General features: G+C 47.2%; 1 protein-coding gene across 1 annotated transcript in view; it reads left to right on the forward strand.

Annotated features, from left to right (window-relative positions):
* Positions 1–21,482, forward strand: part of ACTN2 (actinin alpha 2) — a 75,952-nt gene that overhangs the window by 38,576 nt on the left and 15,894 nt on the right. Inside the window, exons 5-12 of the mRNA XM_060127098.1 lie at positions 1,363–1,450; positions 3,254–3,332; positions 6,274–6,355; positions 10,668–10,753; positions 12,312–12,404; positions 13,985–14,215; positions 16,686–16,833; positions 18,687–18,837. Of these exons, the coding sequence (XP_059983081.1) occupies positions 1,363–1,450; positions 3,254–3,332; positions 6,274–6,355; positions 10,668–10,753; positions 12,312–12,404; positions 13,985–14,215; positions 16,686–16,833; positions 18,687–18,837 (958 nt within the window). The remainder of the gene's footprint in view (positions 1–1,362; positions 1,451–3,253; positions 3,333–6,273; positions 6,356–10,667; positions 10,754–12,311; positions 12,405–13,984; positions 14,216–16,685; positions 16,834–18,686; positions 18,838–21,482) is intronic.

The raw sequence follows: 21,482 nt of genomic DNA on the forward strand, positions 1-21,482 counted from the left end.
AGATGGTGTTAGAAGTTGTCTTAGTCTGTTCAGGCTGCCATACAAAATACCATAGACTGGGTGGCTTAAACAACAGAAATTAATTCTCTCACAGTTCTGGAGCCTGGAAGATCAAGATCAGGGTGCCAGCATAGTTAGTCTCTGGTGAGGGCTCTCTTCTTGGCTTGTAGATGGCTGCCTTTTCTCTGTGTCCTCACACGGCAGAGAAAGAAAGGGAAGGGAGAAGGAGAGTGGAGGGAAGAGAGAGAGAGAGGGAGAGGGAGAGAGAGAGAGATTGAGCAAGCACTCTGCTGTCTCTTCTTAAAAGGGCACTAATTCCATCATGAGGGCCCCACCCTCACAACCTCATCTAACCCTAATTACCTCCCAAAGGCTCCATATCTAAATATCATCACATTGGGGGTTAGGGCTTCAGTCTATGAATTTTCGGGGGACACAGACATTCCATCCATAGCATAAATGCAAGAGATTTGTTGGGGGAAATGCCTGTGGAGGATAAGGGTGGGGAGAAGCAGGAGATGGCAGAGCCCCTTCAGGCATAGTGCCTGGCTGACACCCGTGCTGGGGAAGGAAGAGCTTGAGAAAGAAGAATCTCATTCTGCAAAGTGGTCCTCAGGCAGGGTCAGCGGGCCAATGGGGAGTTCTTCAGCCTCAGTTGCTCTCAGAGGAGTCCCATGTGTGGCAGGCATGGCCCAGCTCTGGTGCCCCTCCCTCACTCAGTCTGTGGCTGGAGGAGCCCTGAAGAAGTGTGGCCTCTGGGGAATGCAGGGGAGGATTCAGAGTGTGGTAGCTGGGACATCAGTTCTGTCCTGTGGTCCCTGCAGCAGGACATCTGAGCAGCACGTCTTCATGGCTGCCACAGGGGTGGTTGCTTTCTTAACTTGGTCAGAACCCAAGTGGCCAAACTTGGAATTTGCCAATAAAAGCCTTCAAGTATTTTAAAATCAGTGGGTAAGGGAATACATTTCAGACACAGTGGCCTCTGTGAATTCCAGTTACCTAAGAATATAAATTATAATTGAGATAAATGACAGGATAGTTAGGTCATAAATTATGCACATTAAAACAAATTTTCATCCGAAAGGTACGTTAGCAGTAACCCTGAAGTCCAGTTTTGTATTCATCATGTCATAACTTGCTGTAGCTCCTGCACTGTCCTTTTCAAGTCCCTTCAAGTGGCCTCAGAAGTCAGTCCCTGGGAGCAGGGTTCCAGCTCCATCCTCTTGCAGAGACTGGAGAAGAGAGGTTGCCTTTGGTGTTGGCCCCCTGGGAGGTCTCTTTAGCAAGTGGCTAGAAGTTGGGTGAGTGAGCAGTGAGGGTGAGTGTTTCCCTGTGGACACTTTTTCTTGGCTGTCATTACAGAAACCTCTGCCAAAGAAGGTCTGCTGCTTTGGTGTCAAAGGAAGACCGCTCCTTATAGAAATGTGAACATTCAGAACTTCCACACCAGGTGCGCAACCAGGGCCCTGGGGTCCTGGTATTCTCTTTGGAATCCGGGTTGGCAGGGAGAACAATGTTTATTTACTCCTGTGTCTCCTCCTGTCTGACACGCGTTTTCTGTATGTAGTAGAGCTCAGGCTCTGGAATGATTGATGTTTAGGGTCTCTCAGGGGAAAACGCTGGATTAAGGTTTGGGAGGCTGGCACTGTTATAAGTGAGTGTCATGCAGGGATGCGGCAGGGATGGATTCTCAGTGACAAGGAGACACCGTAGCAGGGTCTGCGTATCCTACATACGAGCTCCACCCCGTCCCTCCTCTCTGTCGTGCCCAAAAGATGCTTCATCAGTCAGCTTTGTAGGCTGGGATTGGAGAGAAGTAGGCAAATCATGTTTGAAAAACTGTAGGGAACTGGATGAAGGAAATCCAGATATAACCTCAGAGCATGATATTGTCCCTTGCTTCAGTCTTTTTCTCGCACAGATCTTTTGTCAGGTGTTTATATTTTCTCCCTCTGTGTGGTGGGTTACCCGTGAATATAAATGGGTCCCTGGCCCCCATAGATCAGAGAAAAGAAATGAAGGATATGGGGCTTCCCTGGTGGCGCAGTGGTTGAGAGTCCGCCTGCCGATGCAGGGGACGCGGGTCTGTGCCCCGGTCCGGGAGGATCCCACATGCCGCGGAGCGGCTGGGCCCGTGAGCCATGGCCGCTGAACCTGCGCGTCCGGAGCCTGTGCTCCTCAACGGGAGAGGCCACGACAGCAAGAGGCCTGCGTACTGCAAAAAAAAAAAAAAAAAAAAAAGAAATGAAGGATATGGACGAGCTACCAGGACAGACTGGGGAGGTAATCTAGGTAGATAAGTATTATTAGGCCCTGAGCCACTCCCTGAGTGCACACAGGTGAGGAGGAGGCTTCCTGTTCGTACATCACATGCCATCGGGGTGTGGGACCTGCTGGGTAGAATGTCTTAGGGCCCAGCCTGGTCTCCCACTCACCTTCTTGCTTTTCTTCTTCTGGCCCAAGATGGGCCCGAGCCCTTCAACAGTGTGGCCCCAGGGGCCTCCTTCTTTCCCGACCCTTGGAGGCATAGGCTCCTGGCCTTCAGTGAACCCGCCGCTCATCACTTGGGAGCTCGTAGCCTGGGGGTGTCTGGGAACAGTGAACGCTGGTGTCTCTGGGCAGACAGACTGGAAATCCAAACCCTCCCTGCTAAGTCCCTGAGCTGCTTACACATCTTTGCCTTTAAAAGAAGAAATCCAAAACAAAAAGGAACCTTATGAAGAAAGATAGAGGAGAACCGGAGAGTACTGAGTATACTAAGGAGTGTGCTCTTGGAGGAAAGTGTGTCCTGGGCATTTCTGGGTGGATGTCCTTGTGTCTGTCTGTTGGGCAGACTCTGGGGGTCAGGTCTAGAATGGAGACTTGGAGAAGAGAGGAGAAAGCCGGGCCTGCTGGGCACTGAGCGAGGTGGGGGACAGTAGGGGGCATCTTCCCTCCAGTCCCTGCCAATTCTCCCAGCACAGCAGGGACCGGGGCAGGACATGGCGGGGGTGTGGGGAGGTTAGGGGGAGTCCCCAGCAAGGCTGGGCCTGAAGCTGTAGATGGAAAGGAGACTGGTAGGGGGGTGGCAGACCCTGGGAGGGAGGCGAGAGTCCAGGGAAGGGGCCAGGGTGTCACTGGGTGGGGGAGGGAGGGAGGTACCTGGGGCCCCAGGTCCGAGATTTCAGGCCAACGTCTGACCAAGGTCAACCCCTTGCTGCTGCCTGTCCATTAACCCGTGTTCCTGTTCCTCCCGACCGTGACCGTCGTGCAGCTGGAAAGACGGCCTTGGACTCTGTGCACTCATCCACAGACACCGGCCCGACCTCATTGACTACTCAAAGCTGAACAAGGTCATTTGCGGGGCCCGGCATGCTGTGTCTGCCCTGCCCCCAGCATGTCGTCCTGGAAGTGAGCCCACTGGCATTGAACTCACACCAACACCTAGGCTGCTGCCAGCATGCCCTCCCAGCTAGCCTGGCACGGGATGAAAACAGGAAGGGTGGCGGGAAAGTACTCACCTGTTATAATTAGGGCAGGACAAGACCCAGAGCCAAGTCACCTTTCTGCCCACATTACGATATGTTTGTTGACTTGGCCTGATCTCCTACGAAAGCTGTTACACATGTTTCTCAGAGACTTTACCTTCCCAGGTTGTAAATATGAGAAGTGAAGTGTCTGTTTTGCTGCAGGGCGGGCAGGCTGGGGGGAGAAAGGTTCAAATACCCCAAACCTTCTTTTTAAATTCCTTTTTCTGAAGAATTTAGTTGCTGACATATTTACTTAGAGTTGATTAACTTGTTTCTCGCACAAGGGATGCTTATCTTGCTATTGATACAAGGTATGAGTTGCACCCTTAGAAAAGAAGTTTGGGGGATTTTTTTTTTCTCTCTCTTTTCAGAAAATTCAACTTAGGGAACTTATGTTTTCAGCTGAGGAAACTTTCATTCTCCCTTTAAGCTTAAGCTGTATTGTGCTTAAGTTTCAAATAGTCTGCACATTCTTTCTTTAAAAGTAGTTTGCACATGGGATCTGTGATGGAGAAAAGAAATCCTGGCCCCTTCTAAATCTTGTGGTGGACAGTCCATCTGTCCTAGAAATAATGCCGTGTAAAGACTTAAGATGGAAAGTGTTGCCCGCCCCATGACCATTCCTGCCAGGAGTAGTGGGGCACATTTCCTCTGGTTGCTGGTGTGCTTCCTTGGCCGTGCACCTCGTGTCGCTGTGTTTGGTGTGGAATCCGGCCCTGCTGCATGCTGCCCTCCCCGTGTGGCACAGGGGGTAGTAGGAAGAGTGTCCTGGCTTTTGCCACCTTTGCAGTTGTCACGTGCTCACCACCCTTCCCCTGGCCTCTCTCCGCTGACGACAGGATAGCACATGAAAAATGTACTTGTATCCTGAAGATGAGAGCTGCCGTACACGAATGGAAGGTTGCCTAAGGGAACGAGGCAGCCAGAGTTGCTTGACTTCCCCAAGCATATATTCTCATCCCTGAGTTATTTTGAAACGTTTCAAACATAGAGACGGTGTATATTTTTTTCAGTTACTCTTTAGCTCATTTGCAGAATGAAGGGATTATACTAGATAGACCTCATTTTATTAGCAGTTTATAACGGTCAGTTTCTATCACAAAAGGTCAACAGATGGGGTAATTGGCCACCTATGATGGGTGGAAAAATGATAATAATTAACCATAGCAGTGAATACTTCTATAGCTCTAGATTAGACACTGTTAATAAATAAGTATATATGTTTATTATATATATGTATTAATATGTGTTACATATGTGGATATTACATATATTAACGTTTTATATACATATATGTATGTTAATATTAATACATATATTTTATGTATGTTATACATACACAGTCATTCAATCTTCAAAATGTACAGTAAACTATATAATATCATGCATCTAGAAAGGAGGTACTAATTATCCCAGTTTTCCAGATGAAGAAGGGAGGAATTCTTTAATCTTCCCACGGTCACATACCATAGCTGAGCCAAGAAAACACTTAATTGCTACATTTTGTCTAAGTTACAGTGTAAATGAGATAGCTTTCACAAAGACTCAGAATCATTACTCTGTTTTTAATGCTGAAAATTTTCTTATATATTAAGAACAAAAAGAAACTTGTACTCAGCTATTTGGTTTTCTAAACATTTGCATAAAATATGCAGGTAAGACTCACCTTATTATATGGCTGCTTTTAGTGAAATGATTATATGCTTTGTTAAAATAACATGGAGTTGAAGAAACATTTTGCCTGAAATGATAGTAAACTCTGAGAGGCCAGGAAGCTTGCTTTGGTTTCTTCCTTGAGCACCGAATGTTTTTGAAGCCTCTATGTTTTAGATGTTTCACTGTATTAAAATGATTGTGCTTATTGCAAATCATTGCAGTTTCTGAAATGTTTAAATGGCTTTGATGTTAAAATTCATTACAGTCATCCCTGTACTAACACTACTTTTCATTTTGATTTTTCTGTCTTACATACCCCCATCCCATTTCAGATTCACAATACTTAATCTCTTTAGAAGATTAAAACAGGAAATGTTAAATACCTCTTTTAATTTTTCAGTATTTCATTTACACACCTCTGGTTCAATGTATTTTGTTACGTTACATATATATTTAACCAGCTTTACCGTGGGAGGCAAACGCAATCGGACGAACAAAAATTTCTTCACAATTTTCTTTTATAATGTTAAGTTTCTTTCATTTCTTGTGGTCTTTAACATCCTAGAAACCTAACTTTTGCTCTTTGTAGCCATCTTGTAATATTCTTTAGTGACCTAAAAGTTTCACCTAAACATGCTGAAAGCAGCGTGTTTTCTTATATTTAAAACAAAAATAAACAAAGTTAGTGTGGTACTAAATATTCTCCATGATCACCTTCCAGATGTGGAAAATGTATGTTTCATGCTTCCTTTTGGAATCATCTAGATTTTTGTTACCCAGAGTTGAAGCTCAGCGCTGAGGTATCCAGGTGTTTTTCCATCCATGAGAAAATACCTCACAACTTTCCTTCTAGCTGCACAGTATCTGTTCTCTTCAACCTTTTGCTCACGTTTTATGAAGTTGGAGTGTGCATGGATTGGGTGATTCTCATGTCATTTTTGATATTTCTCTAAATGTTTGAAATGTTTGGGAAAATATAAGAAGGAAGATCTTATCCTATTATGGTTATGTGTGGATGGGAAAGTTTCCTCCCCAGAATGAGGTATATAAAAAACAGTCGTAAGTCCTGTTATATGCTAAAAAGCTGGTTGTGCTGTTTTCCATGCAGGATGACCCAATAGGAAATATCAACTTGGCCATGGAAATTGCAGAGAAGCACCTGGATATTCCCAAAATGTTGGATGCTGAAGGTGAGATGAAAATTGTGTTTTTTGGCTTACAGAAAATCTGTTGCCTCCCTATGTGACGACCACACATAAAGACCTGTAAACGTTATAGCCAGGTTACATCTGAGGGACTTAGGATTCCTAAGAAGTTTCTGTCATTGGCCTCGTGAATATTAGAGAATTTCTTATGTAGCTTTTGCTCAAAATTATTTTCTAGAATCCTGCTCAAAACCAAGCCAGCAAAACTACAATGAAAGGGTTGGGTAAAAGGTTCAGCTTTGGCAAAGAAACAGAATGCTTTGGTTTGTGATTTTCAATGGAAAGCTTCCTGTTTTTATTTTAACAACATTTTTTCTTTTTAAACCACATAGAAATTTAACAAATAAATCTCCTTGCTCTGTAAGACTCCACAAGGAAAAAAATGCTTCCTTCCAACTGGAAGTCATAGAAACTCAATCTAGACTATGGAGCAGTCATTCATCATGTGCTTCTCAAACTTTCACGTTGCATTTTTAATTTGTCCAAATTAAATTTAGTTTTGTTAGAGCTGGAACCTCTCAATGTTTTGCAGCTTTAGCGGCCCTCATGCTGGAGAGTAGTTTCAGTGCCTCTTGTGCCCTTTATCTGAGATGAGTTCATGGGAGTTTCGCCCTGGCACAGCATTTAAAGCACAGATACGTGGAGACCATTCCTTCGTTTCACTTATGCATGAGTCACCGCTCACTCAGCAGATGCGCTTACCGAGCACCTACTATGTATAAGACCCTGGAGATGCTGCAGGAGATAATGTGATGTATAAGGCAGGGCCCGGCCCTCAAGGACTTACATTACTGTGCTCGTTGTTAATCTTATTATTCTTTATCGGCTCCTTGCTTCTGCTAATTAGCATTGTTGGGGAAAAGCGAAGACCTTGATTCTAGTCAGTTGTCAGTCTTCTGTTCCTCCTTATTTTTGGTGACTGCATCATGGCTGCTGTACCAAATCACCACAAAGTAGGTGGCTTTTGAAACAACAGAAGTTTATTCTCTTGTAGTTCTGTAAGCTGTAACTCTGAAATCAGGGTGTTGGCAGGGCCATGCTCCCTCCGAAGTCTGTAGAGAAGGACCTTTCCTTGCTTCTTCCAGCTTCTAGAAGCCCCAGGTGTTCTTTGGCTCGTGGTAGCATCACTCCAGTCTCTGACTCTGTCTTTACATGGTCATCTTCCCTCTGTGTCTGTCTCTGTGTCTTTTTCCCGCTACTTATGAGGACACCAGTCATCATGGATTAAGGCCACACCTCATTCCAGCACAACCTCATCTTAACTTGATCACGTCTGCAAAGACCTACTTCCGAATAAGGTCCCATTCACAGGTACCAGGAGGTAGGACTCCACCTATCATTTTGAGGGACACAGTGCACCTGAGACAGTAGTCTGTCGATTAGGATTCTAATTTTGCCCGTTTGTTAATTTAGCCATTTTATCAAACACCTGTATTATTGGGTGTTGAACACACTTGAATATGCTCTTCAGAATCTACTTTTTTCAGAAACTCTTTAGAGGGAGAAAGACAATAAAACAGTGAAGTTGCCACATAGGAAAATACCTTTTCCTTCTTGTCTGTCCTCTCTATGCTAAGTTTGCATTTGGGTGCTCTGCTCTGTCCTTTGACCTTTCCACTCGATAAATAACTACCCAGAGTTTACCACTTGAGTCAACAGCTAGGCTACTGAAGACAGGAGAAAACAGGCGACATTTAGTAAATTCATCTCTCCGTCCATTGATGCCTCCCTGATTTCCTGCAGTTGAGGGTGAGCTCAGGATTACTGTCGTTATTACTCTGGGAGGCTCACCATCCTCTTGTTCCTGGGTTTCCCTTAGTCTCTGAGTCCTGGTCTGGGCGTGTGTTCTGTTTATCCTCTGAGTGGATGGGATGCGTTAGCACTCTATTCATTTCTTGCTCCCTTGTGACACATCCTAGTCTCTTATTACTTTTCTTTTTCTTTCCTTTTTAATGGCTCAGAAAAATGCTTGCATACGATATTATTTTCTTTGCAGAGCAATTTCTGTAAGAGTCTTCTGGTGAAAGAGTTATGAACTTGACTGACTTGGGTGAGGGGCGAGCTGTGGTATAACCAACTCCCCAGTAGATCAGCCCCCCATTTGTTAATTACCCTTTGCATCTTTGCCACCTGCACCCGGACTTACCTTCCCCACAGCTTCCTATGAATGTGTTCTTACTTCTCCTGCTCTTTTACTGTAATGTCTTATACTGATCTCCTCCCCTCAGATCACTCAATCCCTTTGGCGAATCCTTGCCTCTCCACCGCCTGCTGCGGTTGACCTTACTTCCTGGCATTTGTGATAGTCTCTGAATCCTAAATGGGGATTTTGAAGTGGCTAATTGGGCTGCTCACCCATAAACCTGTAGTGAAAACTGGTGAAACTCTTCCTCATCTTAACTACCTTGCATGCTTTTTTTTTTTCTTTTTCTTTTTTTCTTTGCGGTATGCGGGGCCTCTCACTGCTGTGGCCTCTCCCGTTGCGGAGCACAGGCTCCGGACACACAGGCTCAGCAGCCATGGCTCACGGGCCCAGCCGCTCCGCGGCATGTGGGATCTTCCCGGACCGGGGCACGAACCCGTGTCCCCTGCATCGGCAGGCGGACTCTCAACCACTGCGCCACCAGGGAAGCCCCCTTGCATGCTTTTTAAAAGGTTATGAAAACTGTTTCTCTATTTTCCTCCCTCCGGTGAGTACTGGTTGTAGATTTGTGGGTGCCCGTGTTCTGTGTGGACTTGCAGGAAGGACCTTTGCTGACCCCTGGGCCCTCCATCTGTCCAGAGAGCGAAAGTGCTGTTGTGTGCACTCTGCGGAATTCTGGAGGTCCAGCTCGGCCATGGATGTGACTTCCTTGCTAGTTTAGGGCTCTTCTGAGCTGGCTGTGCCCTTCTCTTTGGTGGTTCTTAGAAGTGCACACAGAGTAATGACTTTGCAAATGTGACTTCTTTGATTTGAGCCAAAGTTTGAGCAACACAAGTGTGTGGGGCTGCTGAAGGAAGATTCATGACCTTGGCCTCTCTGAGGCAGCCCTTAGCAGGAGCCTGCTGCTCTCGGAACATCCGAGCAGTTAACCTTTTTTCCACACAGATTTAGTATACACCGCCAGACCCGAAGAGTCGTAATGACTTATGTCTCCTGTTACTATCATGCTTTTGCTGGTGCACAGAAGGTGAGGAGGTAGAACACAAGTCATCACTCATCCTTTACCTCTGTGTCTTGATTTTTCTTCAATTGTTTTTCTCTTTTCCCCCCACCGACTCCTCTGAGTAAGGAGACCCCGTCTGGTTCTGAGGAGGCAGTCGTTTGTCTTTTTCAGTCCAGTTTTCTTTGAAACTCACTTCCTGTCCATGCAGTAGTATGCCATTCATCTTTGGTTTCCAGAAGATTCCATGCTGTTCCACATCCCCACATCCTTTCTATCAATATCCTCTGGAAACCCAACGACTGGGTGTCACCTTAGGGAATTACGAGGCACCTTTTTAATGGCATTCTGTCCAGTGACTGAACTGAATCTGAAGTTAGAACGTAATTCAGCCGAAACTGGAGTGAGGCCAAGGTGAGGAAGGAAGGGTGTGTGTTCCCGTGGTTCTGTTTTCTCTCTTCCCGGTAGCTGTCTCAGCAGCTCATACAAATAGTGGCAAGAGTCATAGTTAATAAGTACAAGCCGTGTAGACCCTCCTCTTTAGATGCTTTGTTACTCTGGGTAGCTTCTAGCAATGGCATGGCAAGTACGTACAGAAGGATTAGGAAACATGCCATCTTCAATGAACTTCATCCCCACACAAGCCAGGGCTGTGCACGGAGCAGAAAGCCAAGGATTATGAGGGTGGGGGCGGGGTGTGGCATCCGAGATGGGGCCAGAGAGGTCTGCGTGTGTCCCCGCATCTTGCAGAGGGCCACGCCTTGCTCACAGCCAAAGTGGCAGATGACCTGATCCAGTCAAAAGACAGGAAGACGGGGCCGCCCGGGTCCTTAGGAAGTGGTCACCAGCTCTGATAGGCAGCCCACGGGTTCCCATAGGAATGTCTCGCCTACACTTTAGAAAAACAGCCATCCAGGGTAGGGGAGGAGGGAAGCCCTTGGTTTGATGATGTGAAAACAAAAAAACATGCTGGTTGAAAGCTTTCTGTTCACGAGTGTGTCAGTTCTGTACAGGCTTCCTGCGGGTCAGGGTTGTGGGCCCGAGGAACACAGAAAGTCAAGTGTAAACCAGTTCGTTCTTCCCTTTGTTCACCCTGGTTTCTGCTCTTCATCTGTGCGTGTGTCTGTTTTCTCTGTTATTTTTCCCTCCCTCAGACATTGTGAACACTCCCAAACCCGATGAAAGAGCTATCATGACATACGTTTCCTGCTTCTACCATGCTTTCGCGGGCGCGGAGCAGGTATTTAACCCTCGTCCGTCCGGTTGCCGTGCTGCCCTTGTGCATCGGTTTTAGTTGTGTGGGTGTGCGCGTGCATACCTGGGTGTGTGTGCGTGCACTTCACGTCTTACCTTGGACTCTTTCTAAGTGGCTTGTGATGACCTAATATGGCAAGTTCCAAACTGCGAATGCTTTTTTAGTTAACAGCTTTACCCTTAGACGGTTCTGAAGTGTTCTTAGCTCTCTGGCTTTCTAAGATATTGCTCTTATCTCATTAATCAATGGTGGGAAACATTTGTGCTTCAGGAAAAAACAAGGGCCATGAAAATTGAGCCACACTGATTGAGCGGTGAAGGGGGACTTGGACCAGGAGAAGTGAACGCCTTTCCAGGGCCCTTGTCCCATTCTCCGCCTGGAGATTGCCTTCACTGTTCAGTGACGTGTTCAAGCATCTTGCGAGATGAATCTTAATTTAACTGAAATAGTGAAAGTCTAACAGTGTTAAAACCTCAAAAAAATTTATACTCCTTAAGATAAACAGCCTGAGGGACATCATGGGTGGATGTCCCTCTGCTTTCCCGCGTTCCCCTGTTTCTGCTTCCTGTCCCTCCCCCTATCTCTACTTGCAGAGTCCTGAGAGATGGGGTTGGACAGAGTATGTGTCATTTCTGTGATCTCTTTAAGACCATCACTGGGGGACTTCCCTGGATGTCCAGTGGTTAGGACTCCGCGCTTCCTCTGCAGGGGTTGCAGGTTCGACCCCTGGTCGGGGAACTAAGATTCCACAAGCCACCTGGCGGGGCCAAAAAAAAAAAAAAAAAAAGACCATCACCAGCAAACAATGATAACTGGAAATCGGCCCCTACTAGGGCTTCAGAGGCAAGGCTGGGGGCCAGGCTGCAGGCCCGGAAGCCGGACGGATCTCATGGTCATGGTTTAAGGCGCTTGGCCCCTCCCGGCCTCAAGCTCCCCACAAAACAATGATCGGGAATTATTGATACCTCAACAGCTACTCACATGGGTTAAACAAAGTATTAAAGCAGGTTCTGCCCCGTGGAAGGATCCCATCTAGCACATTCGATGTATTCATTTCAGGAATGAATACGTAGAGGCCCTCGTGAACTCAGTGCAATGACAGATATACATTCAGGATCCAGTCCTGTCTGCTTTGATTTCCAAAGGCTAATGTAACTCAGAGAGTTCTCTCCCTGTAGTTGTGAGGTTGGCAGGGGGCTCAGGTGGACGCCCAGGGACCATTGTTTCCTCAGCCCATCAGTTTCTGTTACTAACTTGCTTGATGTTTCACAAAGCTTGTGTTTGCGACTAATGCTATTTCCCTGTTACTCCCTACAGTATATTCAGCCTGCCATGTAAGTCTGTGTGAAAACGGTCCCAAAGGTGTGAAATGACCCATAGTGTGAACAAGCTGTGCCCTCAGGCTTACCCCACCCGAACCCAGAACCTGCACCACTTACAGCACATGCTGCCTCCCTGGTCACCCCCTGCCCTGCCACCTTCCACCTTGTGTATGCACGTCCCTGTCGACAGAGCCGTCCTGTTTACCTATTGTGTTTTACAGGCCGAGACAGCGGCTAACAGGATATGTAAGGTTCTTGCTGTGAATCAAGAGAATGAGAGGCTGATGGAAGAATATGAGAGGCTAGCAAGTGAGGTAAAGGAAACGGGTCCCCGCAGTCCTGTCCATCCCCACCCTGAGGGTGAGGCACAGAGGGTGAACACGCATTGTCAGTGTTGGGTTTTTTCTTTTTGCATTTTTCATCTCAGACAGAATAAAAGTAGGAAAGTACACTCGCTCTCAGGGGTTGTTCATCTTGCTTAATTACTGGCACAAAGGTAGTGCTGCTGGTCTTTCCAAGTATTGCAAGGCACAGAGGTAGTTTGCATGTTACAAAACGTAGAATGTGATTCCATCCTCAGCTCTGCACCTCCGGGGTCGGGCTCCCCTAGATGACATTGTGTTCCTTGTTTTTTTCCTGCTTCGTCGGCTACTGACATCACGTAGGGTGAGCTCTGTATTCAGAATCCCAGCTCCACGCGGTGACTCAACATCTAAGGAACATGCCAGTGAGACAAGGCTCAGCCTTGTGTGTGTATTTAAATACCTAGAGGGAACCTCGGGAGAGGCAGAGCCCCTCCGTCCAAGACATTTGAGCATGAGTTTCCAGGATGCCTTTCTACAGCTCTTCAGCTAGATTTCTCAGTTAGAATAGCACTTTCCATGTGGCTTTTCTTTTTGTTCTTATTATAGTATAAATCTTAACTAAGCAGGATCTGAGTGAGGTCCATAGCCACCTTCTCTCTGGATTGAACTCAATCACAGAGACAATGTCAGAGACCAAATTAATGTTTGCTCTGACTTACTTTGGCTGATACTTGGTCTGTACTGTGCAAAGCATCAGGACACTGGGAATCAGTCTTCCCCAGTAGTGGTGTATATTAGTCCAAGCTAATGATACTGTTTATGTTTCCTGCTGCTATGGTAGAATTCCATTTGGCAACATTGTTTAATGCCAGTGATCGACATCAGGGTTGAAGTATGACCAGGACCGAAGGACAGATGCTCCTCAGTGATGATAGCCTTTCTTTTCTTACTTGGTCCTTCATTTATACCCCTCAAACAGACTATGCAGGGCCTTAGTAAGGCCTTGGTAGTAATTCAGGAGAAGGGGGCGTACTTCATCCTTGGAGTCACTGCCATTTTCACTTTCATCCTGTGGCTTTCCTTGAAAGCTAGCTATTAAAATAAAATATACTTTGGCATTGAGTCAGTCTCAGATTTAGGATACTTTCATCTCGTAAGTAGACCCGTTAGATTTGAGCTGATTTAAACCAGAAATACATTTTGAGTTAAACCCAGTTCTTTCCTGATTTTATTCCACCATGTTCCACCACGTGAGGTTTTTGTTTTCTCATTTGAAAGCTCCATCCAGCATTTGTCTGCTAATGTCTGGTCCCCGAGTTTCCTGTAAATGTCCCATTTTTGTAAAACATGACTCGTGCTGACTCTGAATTTTCGACCTGTGCGTGGTGTCATGGGGGCGATGGTGAGTGGCCCTGGGAGGGCACAGAAGTTTGTATTTATGCCCTCCTTCCAGTCAGACTTCTGTAATCTCGGGAGCATTCAGTCAATCCATTCCCAATCGTTCCGTGCCTCTGTTTTTTAACCGGGGGCGGGGGGCAGTTTGCTGGTGTTGTCAGCAGTTTTTTTGTGTGCGTGTGTCTTGGGAACAGCTTTTGGAATGGATTCAGCGCACGATCCCCTGGCTAGAGAACCGGACCCCTGAGAAGACCATGCAGGCCATGCAGAAGAAGCTGGAGGACTTTCGGGATTACCGCCGGAAGCACAAGCCGCCCAAGGTGCAGGAGAAGTGCCAGCTGGAGATCAACTTCAACACGCTGCAGACCAAGCTGCGCCTCAGCAACCGGCCCGCCTTCATGCCCTCCGAGGGCAGGATGGTGTCGGTGAGGAGCCCCCTGGCCCCGGGGGCAGCCCCCGCTTTTCTTTGTTCTTTTCCCAAAGTCCTTCCTCTGATGGGCCACTGAGAAGAGGCACTGACTGTAATTCTGGCCCTGTGACCACTTCCTTCTGGATACTTTTCCCCCTGCCGTCATGCAGTTCTTGACCCTCGCTGCTCTTGGTGCCTCACGCAGGACAGGCCTCTGACAAACACCTAATGATGACGGTCCCCTTCCTCTCCTCCCCGCCTCTAGGTGGACCAGCATCTAGATCACAGGCCCTCTGTTCCCTCCTGTTACCATCTCCCCGATTCACCTTCTCCAGGCCTCAGTCCCATATTTACATCCCTCTTTGCATCATCAGTTTCTCCCGCTCTGCTGAAGCTTTCACATCCGCATAGGAAGCGCTCTAGCATCTGCCAGACGAAAATGAAAACCTCCTGTGACTCCACACCTCCCTGCAGCACCTGTCCTGTTTCTCGTCTCCCCTTTGTGGCAGGACATCTAGAGAGAGTTCTTTATGGTACTGGTTTTTGGTCACTTCCCGTTCCTTTATGTCTTTTGCTCTTCAACCTGCAGTAAGTAATCCGGCTTCCGTCCACCCTAAGACAGACTGTTCTGTTCAAAGGCAACGGCGTTCGTGTTGACAACCTAGTGGTCACTTTTTTTTTTTTTTTTTTTTTTGCGGTACGCGGGCGTCTCACTGTTGTGGCCTCTCCCGTTGCGGAGCACAGGCTCCGGACGCGCAGGCTCAGCGGCCATGGCTCACGGGCCCAGCCGCTCTTTCGGCATGTGGAATGTTCCCGGACCAGGGCACGAACCCATGTCCCCTGCATCGGCTGGCAGACTCTCAACCACTGCGCCACCAGGGAAGCCCCCTAGTGGTCACTTTTATTTTCATATTCGCTGTAGCTGTAACCATGGCCTTCTTCTTGAAACTTCTTCCACCCTTGAACTTAGCTGAGTTCCTCCCACCTGACCACCGAGTCCTTCCCGTCGCTGTTCACAGCTTTGCCTCCTCCTGTCCCTGGGCTGTATGTAGGTGGATGGTTTGTGGGTACAGGGATGCTGACCTTCTTCTCTGTCTTGATACCTGCAGGTGACCTCATCCAGGCCCGTGGCTTTAACTACCAGCTGTAATGGCAACACCTCCCAAATTTTACATCTTCAGCTCTGATTTCTCCCCCAGTTCCAGGTTCATAGAGCCGCTTGGATGTCTCAAAACCTAACATCCAAGAGTCCTCCCGCAGTGATCTCTGTCTTAGTAAATAGCATCACCATCCCCTAAGTTACTAAAGCCCCAACCCCAGGTGTCATCACTGATCCTCCTAGTCTGTCCCTTTCTTGTGCCTGGTTCCTCAGCCAGTGCCACTGGCTCTGCGTCCAGATTATATCTTAAGTCTGAGCAGCTCTTCAGCTGCTGCCACCTATGCTAAGCCACCAGTGTCTCTCCTTCAACCTTGCAGTAACCCTCTCACTTGCTTTTCTTGTTCTTTTTCCCCTAAAATGCATTCTCTACGTAGCAGCTGCCGTCATCTTTTTAAAATATAAATCAGAGCGTGTCTCCTTTCTTCTCAGAACCTTCCAGTGACTTCCCGAAATACTTAGAGTAAGATCCAGATTCCTTATCTGGGATCCGATGTGGTCTGACCCCACGGCCACCCTGCTGACCATGTCTCTGGCTGCTCTACCCCTCACCCACTGTGCGGGCGCCGCGCCTGCTGTGGTCCTTCCCCTACGTGGAGTGCACCCCGTCCTCGGGCCTTTAGCTTGTCCCCCACTTCATCACATACCTGGCTTTTCCATGAGTGAGGTCTGGGCTCCAATGCCACCTCCTCAGAGGGGTCTCCTCTCAGTAACCCGCCTAAAGGAACTGCCCCGACCGTGCTCTCATCAGCATCCCTTGACCGTGATTTGTTTTTCCTTCAGAGTGTATCGCTATCGGAAATAGGAATTACACTTGTTGTTGAACGCCTTATTTAATGTCTTTCTCCCCCAACAATCATGAAAGCTGCACAGGGGCCCAGGGAACTTTACAGGTGCTGTTGTTCACTCTTATATCGAAGGCTCTCACTGTGCCTGGCACGTGCGTGATGCCGGGGAGACAGTTAATGGCTGACTGAACCCAGTCGCTGAGTCAGAGTCGTTTTGGGCTGAGTCACTGTGAGGCTTCGTCTTCTCGTAGCCAGAAAATTAAAGCCCCGTTAGCCTTTGTCCACATCCGGAGAAGCATCAGGTTAAATGTTCGCCGATGAGAACCGTGATCTTAGTCCTAAAAGGGTGCAGTGGTAATGAAGATGTTTAGAAGCCAAAACATTTCAATGGCTATTTGGGGCGGGTGTGGAGGCACAGGGGTGAGGGAAAGACAAGAAGACACAAAGGAAAACACTGTTGGACGTGGTGGAGGGGATTCGTAGAGAGGCCCAGGAGGCCAGGGCGTAACGGACGCGCCTTCGCCGGTCCCCACCCATCCCAGGACATCGCGGGCGCCTGGCAGCGGCTGGAGCAGGCGGAGAAGGGCTACGAGGAATGGCTGCTGAATGAGATCCGGAGGCTGGAGCGCGTGGAGCACCTGGCAGAGAAGTTCCGGCAGAAGGCGTCCACGCACGAAACCTGGGCCTACGGTGAGTCCACAGGATGCGGTGGGGCTCCTGGAGAATCGGGCCTGAGCTATGGACAGAGCCCCACGTGCAGTGACCACTGTCCCTGTGACCCTGTGGGCAGCTGCCCTCGCCCCTCTCTCGTCTGCTGTCCCAGGTACTGCGGTTCTTCAAGAGGTGGGTGTGGGGAATTCCCTGGCGGTCCAGTGGTTAGCACTCGGCGCTTTCACTGCCGTGGCCCGGGTTCAATCCCTGGTTGGGGAACTAAGATCCCGTAAGCAGCGTGGCATGGCCAAAAAAAAAAGAAGAAAGAAAAAAAATGGAGGTGAGTATGAAGATGGATGTTTTTATAAAACAGGACTCACAATGCGTTCTTCCCACACTTACCTGCATAGGTATCCGCCTCCTCCTGACTCCCCCACTTTCTTCTATCTGATTCCACAAGCATCTGTTTATTCCCTAACTGCGGGTCAGACAGCCCTGGCCCAGACACTAGCTTCTGCTGATAGAAGGTTTATTAAGTGCCGCAAAGCAACATAATTGCCCACTTAGAAAATCTGCTTGGAAAGGAAGAACACGAGGTGTGATTTTCTATAGTCTTAACTCCTTTGTTTCACTGAGATTCATCTACTCCTTTCAGGCCTTGCAGACATTTCCATGGCCGTGATACTATGGTCATGATTTTTTTGGCTCTGCTGTTTGCTGAGGTTAAAGAACAAAACATTCACCTCATTGCATGGTAATCTATTTCGAGAGAGGGCAGGGAGGTTCCCCTCATCCCTTGGGTCCCTTTTGCTTTCTTGCTGCTTGATTGTTGGCGTTGCTCAGCGAGACGGTCACAGGCACAGACATGCAGTTGATACTTCCCAGCTGTGGGCCTTGGATGCATTCTCACCTCTCAGGGCCTCAGCGTCCTCTCCAAAGTGGAATAACAGTCATACCTCCCTCACAGGGTTTTGATGAAGACTAAATGAGTTTGTTTTTATAAAGTAGTAAAATTGGTATCTGGCAGATGGTAAGTGCTGTGTTGTCATTAAACATGTGAACATTTGCTTTCCATGTCTAGCTTTGTGGAATTAAATTCTTAAAGGTCATCAACCAGGGAATAAAAATGGGTCCAGTTATATAACCACAGCAGTTGCTTAACTTAGGAAGTATTTGTGGGGAAATAGGTGGAGTTTCGGAGAGAAATTTTTCTAATGTTATTACATAAAAAATCACAAGCTGGGGGCTTCCGTGGTGGCACAGTGGTTGAGAGTCCGCCTGCCGATGCAGGGGACACGGGTTCGTGCCCCGGTCCGGGAAGATCCCGCATGCCGTGGAGCGGCTGGGCCCGTGAGCCATGGCCGCTGAGCCTGCACGTCCGGAGCCTGTGCTCCGCAACGGGAGAGGCCACAGCAGTGAGAGGCCCGCGTACCGCAAAAAGAGAAAAAAAAAAAATCACAAGCTGCACTTAACCACATTAAAAGAATAAAGCTTTCAAACAAAAAGAATTGGAGTAAAGGTTGAGCCCATGGGCAGGCAAATAGAGTACAAGTGTTTTACCTAATAATTCCAGGTAATTTCTGTGAGCTAATAATTACTAACTTAACTGAGCATCTCACGGGAAAGTCAGATACTTGTTTCTTAGGTTTATCACAGACTTGTTATTTAGAAGGTGCTCAGCCTGCTTTCCGCCCTGTATTTGTAGACACGAGCTTTCAGAACACAGAGGGACTCGGGGCCTTAGCAGAGTGACAGCCTGAATTCCAGTTGAAATGTGGCCTCTGCCTCTCGGGGCTGTCCTTTCCTCCTTTCGGTTCTATGGAATCACCCAGTACTTTGCATAGAGGCTGAAGTGTGACAGCACTCACATTCCCTTGCTACAACCATTGCAGGCAAAGAGCAGATCTTGCTGCAGAAGGATTACGAGTCGGCGTCTCTGACCGAAGTCCGGGCTCTGCTGCGGAAGCACGAGGCATTCGAGAGCGACCTGGCGGCGCACCAGGACCGCGTGGAGCAGATCGCGGCCATCGCGCAGGAGCTCAAGTACGTGCTCTGTGTGGGTGCCAGTGCTGACATTGAGCCCTGGGTCCAAGCGAGGACTCGGTGGAGAGCTTCCCCAGGCATTCCCAGAGAGGGGCAGGGGAGCTTGCCTTTCCTGTCCTGTCTTAGATGTATCCGTAGAACCAAGCCAGAGGACCCTGTGATGGGATTGGTCCTGTTTTTTGTTTTAATTGAAATATAGTTGATTTACAGTGTTGTGTTTGATAGTTTCAGATGTACAGCAAAGTGATTCAGTTATACATATATATATCTATTCTTTTTCAGATTCTTTTCCCTTCTAGGTCATTACAAAATACTGAGTATAGTTCTCTGTGCTATACGGTAGGTCCTTGTTGACAACCCAATCAAAAAATGGGCAGAAGATCTAAATAGACATTTCTCCAAAGAAGACATACAGATGGCCAACAGGCACATGAAAAGATGCTCAACATTGCTAATTATTAAAGAAATGCAAATCAAAACTACAATGAGGTACTAACTCATACCAGTCAAAATGGCCATCATCAAAATGTCTACAAATAATAAATGCTGGAGAGGGTGCGGAGAAAAGGGAACCCTCCTACACTGTTGGTGGGAATGTAAATTGGTGCAGCCACTAGGGAAAACAGTACGGAGGTTCCTTAAAAAACTAAAAATAGAGTTGCCATATGATCCTGCAATCCCTGGGCATATTTCTGGAGAAAACTAAAATTCAAAAAGATACATGTACCCCTGTGTTCATAGCAGCACTATTTACAGTAGCCAAGACATGGAAGCAACTAAATGTCCATTGACAGATGTCCATTGACAGACGAATGGATAAAGAAGATGTGGTACATATATACAATGGAATACTACTCAGCCATAAAAAAGAGTGAAATAATGCCATTTGCAGGAACATGGGTGGACCTAGAGATTATCATACTAAGTGAAGAAGTGAAGTAAGCCAGACAGAGAAAGACAGATATCATATGATATCACTTATATGTGGAGTCTAAAAAAAAAAGTCCTTTTTTTAAAATAAATTTATTTATTTTATTTGTTTATTTTTGGCTGCGTTGGGCCTTTGTTCTGTGCGCGGGCGCGGGCTTTCTCTAGTTGCAGCAAGTGGGGGCTACTCTTGGTTGCAGTGTGTGGGCTTCTCATTGCAGTGGTTTCTCTTGTTGCAGAGCATGGGCTCTAGGCGCGTGGGCTTCAGTAGTTACGGCGCATGGGCTCAGTAGTTGTGGCTCACGGCCTCTAGAGCGCGGGCTCAGTAGTTGTGGCGCATGGGCTTAGTTGCTCTGCAGTATGTGGGATCTTCCCTGACCAGGGCTCGAACCCGTGTCCCCTGCATTGGCAGGCAGGTTCTTAACCACTGCGCCACCAGGGAAGCCCTTTTTTTTATATATAAAGAGATGCACTGACTTCCTCTCTGGTGCTTTGATTGTGGTAGCATCCCTGTGTCCTCCCATTGGGCAGCACCCCCAGCCCCAGCACAGGCAGCTTCGTATCCAAGAGAATGAGAAACAAGTAACAGGACAGAGCACGGCTCGCAAAGGTGGCCTCACCCAGGCCTGGGTGCAGGAGACGGGACCACATTGCCCGCCCAGAAACCAAAAACAAGACACCTCTGAAAGAAGAAACATTAAGGCCCCACTTTTCTTTGTTGTCAAATAAGTGCCATTTCTTTTTCATGCTTTTTATTTTATGGGAGGAGCTAGCATGAGGTTGAGCCCAGGCTGGTTTACCCAGTGGGAGTTGTAGGTCCTGCTGGTCCAGGTGGTGCTGCCTCTGGCTGTGGCCACCCTCTGGGAGAGGGGCCTCCCTGCAGTGTTTCTAAGCTTTTTTTTTGCTTTCTTTTTTTTTTTTAAGACCCTTGCTTCTTTTTGATAAATACAGAATTTCATTCCCTACTTCTCTCTCATTATAACCACGGATATATATGCACAATTTTTAGAGCCTGTCACATAATGATAACTTTAAACAACCAATAATACATGTTTATCATGATATGTTACATTTTAAGACCCCCATGTTGCTCATTCTTAACCAGAGCAAATGCCTTAATTAACAGAGATGGCCTCTTTTAAGAGTGTCTTCCTATTTGGCCTTGCCTAAATATATTCTTAATTATTTGTCATCTTCATATCTAATTTGTTCGCTGTGTTTGTGGCCTTACTCTTAGTTCTCATGCTTCTTGCATGTTGGCTGTTTGGCTGCTTGTTAACAATTACAAATAAAATAAGGGGGAGAAACTCAAGCAGTTGAATGCTCTATCATAGCTCCCATAAGTAATTTGGAATGGTTTTAAGTGTTGCCCTTAAAACTTAAGTAATAATTTTATATTATTATTATTCTCGGTTATCCTCAATGCGTATTTCTTTACACAGTCGAGAGAGGAACCACAGAATTTAAAGATGTGCTCATCTTACTGTTATTAGTCTCCCTTTCCTTTTTACCTTTTCTAAAATAACAAACATGTTTGTGCAGTTCTTAAAGTACAAAAAATAAAAACAGGGCTTCCCTGGTAGCGCAGTGGTTAAAAATCCGCCTGCCAATGCAGGGGACACGGGTTTGAGCCCTGGTCAGGGAAGATCCCACATGCCGCAGAGCAACTAAGCCTGTGCACCACAGCTACTGAGCCTGCACTCTAGAGCCCGTGAGCC

The sequence above is a fragment of the Lagenorhynchus albirostris genome, chromosome 16 (assembly GCF_949774975.1).
Source record: "Lagenorhynchus albirostris chromosome 16, mLagAlb1.1, whole genome shotgun sequence".
In the NCBI taxonomy this organism is placed as follows: Eukaryota; Metazoa; Chordata; class Mammalia; order Artiodactyla; family Delphinidae; genus Lagenorhynchus; species Lagenorhynchus albirostris.